Genomic DNA, 5,013 nt, shown 5'->3' with positions numbered 1-5,013 from the left:
CGAAGAGAGAAAAGAGGGGAAAGAGGAGAAAGAAGAGAAGAGATGGATCAGCAGTCTTACTCTAGCTGAGGTCGATGTAGCTCACGGAAATCCTCTGTAGACAATTCGAGATTACTCAAACCCTACAAAACAGATCCACATACACACACACATACATATATATACACATGCATATATATACACATGCATATATATACACATACACATATATACACATACATATATATACACATACACATATATACACATACACATATATATACATACACATATATACACATACACATATATACACATGCATATATATACACATACATATTCATACATGTATATCAAGATACCTGAGGACGGTAGAGATAAGAACCCTAAACTCACAGGAGTGAAACTCTAGTCCTCTCACCCAGATGTGCATGCATGCAACTATCTTCTCGCCTCTTGACAGAATACAAATAAATCCTTCTTCTTCTTTACTCATCTCTACCTACCCATCTACCTTCTTATCGTTGATCTATCTATCCTTAACGTATCTATCTATCTATCTCTCATTCTCTATTCGTATACATATATATATATATATACAAGTGTTATTTTGTAAGGAGATCCGCATGCATCCATTGGGGTATCGAATGAACTACAAGTCTCCGACAAACAGAAAGTGCTACATACAAAGAAGGGAAAAAATCCAAGTGCCAATGTCTGAAAAGCTAGCTAGCTAGCTAAGAAGGAAGAAGACACATGCGCTAAGTTGGCTTGGATGAAGAAGATTTACGCCAGTCCTAGAGACCGCCCGGCTCAAGACCAAGCGTAAGTCTCCCTTCCTAAAGCTCTAGGCTCTCGAGATACATGAATACATGTAGAGAGAGAGAGGGAGCGATATTTATATAGGTATACATACGCCTATGTGAGAGGAGACCTCTTTCTACCTATATTGATGGTTCTGTAGCAGAAAGAGTTCGAAAGAGTAGAAATAAAGAAAGAAAGAGGGGATAAAGAAAGTAGAGTGTCGTTTCTTTCTGTTTGACGGACCGCAACAAGAAACTCCTCAGGCAGCTGATTCTCGCAGTAGAGAGTAAACAAAGTTGGGCTGTATGTACACCAGACAGACAGAGGCAGAGAGAGAAAATCTTAACTACAAGCAGAGCACTCGACCCATCAATCAATCGAACTTCTCCCCGTCCCCACACAACGCTATAAAGAATAAGAAGAAGAAGAAAGCGATCACGCAAAGACACCCTCAAATCTAGCACTAAAAAGGCATTGAAGATAGTCTACACATGTATGTAGACATACTTATACGGACATATACATATACATAGATACATACGATGAATATGTAGGCGGCTATATGAACTCGTAAAGAGACAACATGAGAAAGAGAAGGCTCTTCGACTTCGCCGCAGAAGACTCCCGATCGCTTTTGAAGCACATGAAGCAAACTACAAGAAACACTGAATGGAAGGACAAGACACTTCGATAGATGCACATACACATCGAGTGTCCTTCTCCCCCTCTCTACCGCAGGCAAAATAGAGAAGGTCCGTAGGAGATACACAAATCTAGTAGCAGATATGTTTAGGAGCCAACTGACACGCTTTTTCTCACTTCTTTTCCTCTATGATTTAATTCTTCTAAGGTCTCCTTAGAATGTTTCTTCTCATATTCTCTTGTATCTATGTCATGAAGAGTCTTTGTAGTTGTTTCATATGATGCAACTAGCCTCTTGTATCTCTCCCACCCCCTTGTAGCCACTTGTATATCTAAGAATGCCTTTCCTGTGCAGCCGACTTGGAATCTCTTCTATACATTAAAAACTTCAGGTGTACATACACCCGACGACAACACCCCACAGAGAACACCGGGGAAAAGAGAATCCTAAAAGAGACCAGGTCCTCTTGAAGATTTCGATCACGGAAAAGAGCCCAAGGATAGAAAAGACTTGAAGAACCCCTGCAAGATGCTCCACGTTTTTCTCCTTCTCCTCCTCCTCCTCGTCCTTCTCTTGAAGAAGAGCATCCTTTTCTTACTAGAGTTTCCTCTTTGAGAGATCTCCTGTCGCTCCATAGATGACAAAAGTGATGAAAGAAGAAGAGGAAGAAGGGCCATCATCTCCTGTTGCAATAGTCGCCGTCTCTTCTTCTTCTTCTCCCTCCCCAGGAGCCTGTATGGCGAGGTCAGATTTCTCAGATCGACCTTCCGCAAAAAACACCGCAGCTCCTCTCTTGCCATCTGCTGTGAAAAAGGCGATTCCTACCGAATAGAAGAGAAAGAAGAAGAGGGAGAAGAAGAAGAAGAAAGGTGGTCTCCGCTGAAATCTGCAGCAAGAGTTCGACAAAACCTTCTGGGGAGCCGAAGATATCATTGTATTGAATCGCGTCATCTCAGAGAAACAGCAAGGGTCTACCTTTCTTTCTTGGTCTATGTTTGCGGTCTCTTTCATCTTGTTGAAGAAAGGAGAGAAAAAAAAAGACAGAGAGACAGAGAGATAAAACAAAGACGGAACGATAATACAGCCCCGTCCGCCGGACTTTGAAGAGATAGGAGGCAGATCGATAGATCGAGATCTATCTATCTATCTGTAAAGAAAAGAGAACAAGCATACCTCACTTATGAACGTCTTTCATGGTGGTAGACGATGAAAAAGAAGAAACGCCTTCTTCTCTCGGAAAGACGGAAAGGAGAGAGAAAACATGTGGCTTGGAATGCATCCATCATCCCTTTACCTGAGTATGAGAATAAAGAAAGCCAACTGACTAGTTTCTTTCTCCCCTTCTCTCTTTCAATGGATCTCCTAGCCTAAGGAGAAGAGAAAGCCTTTCTATCCGTCGAAAAAAGAAAGAGAAGAAGAAGAAAAAGAAACAGTGAATATGCCTTCCTTCTCCCACTTACCGGGGGAAAGACATGTTCTCATAAGGGGACAGCATCGGGACATGCCGATTGCCGGGCTTTCACTCAAACTGCCCGCCTTCGCTATCCATAGGTGATGAGAGTCGAAAGGTGTATGAAAGGTAAGGAAAAGACATAATAGGAAATAGGAGAGTCTTGCAACTTGTCCATACAGGTGGATAGTTCATTGATAAAGAAAGAGATAGAAGATAGAAAGCAGGTAAATTAAAATTTTGATAGATAGATAGATGAATGTCTGTGGTCTTAATGAAAGATGGTTGACTAAGCGCGACGAAAACAAGGTGGCCGCAGGCATGCCGCGGTAGAGATGCTTTGCTTATGAACAACGTATACGCACATCTATCAGATGACTGAAGAGTCAAGTTAGCAGAGACAGGAGGAGACGGATTTCTCTTCTTCTTTAGAGAGAGATTTTTCATTCATTCTCTCATTCATACATAACAAGAATGAATGAAGGAATCGTCTCTAAAGAAGAAGGAAATGGCGAGAGGTAATTATAGGGCGAAGCCCCACATCCAGCCAGTTGATCGATCTCCGCGCGGACCGGAGTACCTACGACTGCTATCGAAATCTACTACTTCACTCGTCGTCTTCTTTCTTTCATTGGTAGAAACACCCCCGATGGAAGGAAAGTTGCATAGGAAAAGCTGGATGAGCCTAGGAAAAAGAACGAGATCTGAAAAGGCTAGCCTAGCGAATGCAAATGACGAGGTAAAGATAAGAAAACACAGAAGAGACACACCGCATATCAGACGGTAACGGAGATCTTCCTTCCATCTAGACAGATATATTGAAGGTAGGTGGATAGATAGAAAGATTAAAGATGGATCAATAGATCCATGGATCGAGAAATAGATAGACAGAGAATTTAAAGATATACAGATGGATTCAAGATAGATAGAAAGAAAGAAAGATTAAAGATACATAGATAAGAAAAGCTTTCTTACCACTGTTCGGATGATCTTTTCACTGTTTGTCGAAGAAGACCACTCATTTCCGGCCTTCAAAGAAAACTCCTTCCGCTTCTTACGCGACGATGACAAGCACAACAGAAGAAGGAAAACAAAGAAGAGCAGGAAGCTTTGATCCGTCTGCGTAACCCCCCCCCCTCGTTCCTTCTGTGTTGGACAGGCGGCAGTGGTAGGGCTTGAAGCGATCGAACGATTGATCGATCAGACCCAGCGATTCACCCGGGCCACCCCTCGTCGCTAAAGTTTAGAGACGGCGACAGTTGCCGAGATCCACTGACGATGGCGGCAGGGAAGTTTGGTCTTGGGGGACCTCCTGACAATTGACTTTCTTCAGCGACACAACTGCAGCACGGTCGATGCAACGTTCAGGCAAAAAGAAACGGACTGGTAGCTCACCAAGCGTACGAGCCCTTGTAATCCACTCGCAATCTATACCAAGAGAAACGCATCGATCGATCGATGTTGTGGTCTCGACACAATCCCATCGAGACGTTTTTTGTTAAAGAGAGGTGAAAAAGAACATACAAATCTTGATCAAGAAGAGAAAGCGATTTCTTCTTTCTCAGAAACCCCGGTCCCAAGAAATGGCCGGTCACCACTCATCAGTCCAGTGAGCGAACTTGGCCGGGACGAGGGTCCTCGGAGTTTTCTCGTTGTCTTCTTTCCTGTTTGACTAACTGTGCAGCTAGCCAAAGAGATCATTGAGGGGAATGAAAAAGCTTCTATGGAAGTTCATAGACAGTGATTCACGTGGATGATTGGACAGAAGAAGTTACGAGGAAAAGTCAGTGGGTATGTTCTGACGCTGTCGGCGACAGTTCGTTTGGTCCTGGAGATCGGCTTGGCTTCTCGTTTTCAAAGAAGGAAATTTGCGATTTGGGAGGAGAGACGAGGTTGCTGTTAAGAGAAACTTGAGAGAGAAGAGAAACCAATGCAAGCAAAGAACACGAGACTCGGCCGTCATGAATGAAGGACGCCCGACGAATGTTCTTCCTCTGCGGTGTCTGTACACCTCAGATAGGAACCTCTATCTCTCCTGTATCTCTTTCTACTCACTTACGTACTTGCCTACCTGCAATTTTTCTTCGTTGAAAGCTTTTCTTTCTCTTCTTTCCTTCCCTGTCAGGAGGGGATGCCA

The 5,013-nt window shown here is 43.2% G+C and overlaps 1 protein-coding gene across 1 annotated transcript; it reads right to left on the bottom strand.

Annotated features, from left to right (window-relative positions):
* Positions 1-56: 56 nt before the first annotated feature.
* CSUI_005350 (glucose-6-phosphate 1-dehydrogenase) lies at positions 57-3,071 on the bottom strand (the record flags this gene model as incomplete). The annotated part of the gene is made up of 3 exons (XM_068065526.1): positions 2,025-3,071; positions 1,027-1,084; positions 57-122 (listed from the first exon to the last, which is right to left on the bottom strand). The coding sequence occupies exons 1-3, from the start codon at positions 2,435-2,437 to the stop codon at positions 57-59; spliced, it is 537 nt and encodes a 178-aa protein (XP_067922502.1). The 5' UTR covers positions 2,438-3,071.
* Positions 3,072-5,013: the final 1,942 nt, after the last annotated feature.

Source organism: Cystoisospora suis (genome assembly GCF_002600585.1).
Source record: "Cystoisospora suis strain Wien I chromosome Unknown contig_2591, whole genome shotgun sequence".
In the NCBI taxonomy this organism is placed as follows: Eukaryota; Apicomplexa; class Conoidasida; order Eucoccidiorida; family Sarcocystidae; genus Cystoisospora; species Cystoisospora suis.
Note: the sequence above shows the minus strand (reverse complement) of the source record. Positions and strands in the feature narration are given on the sequence as shown.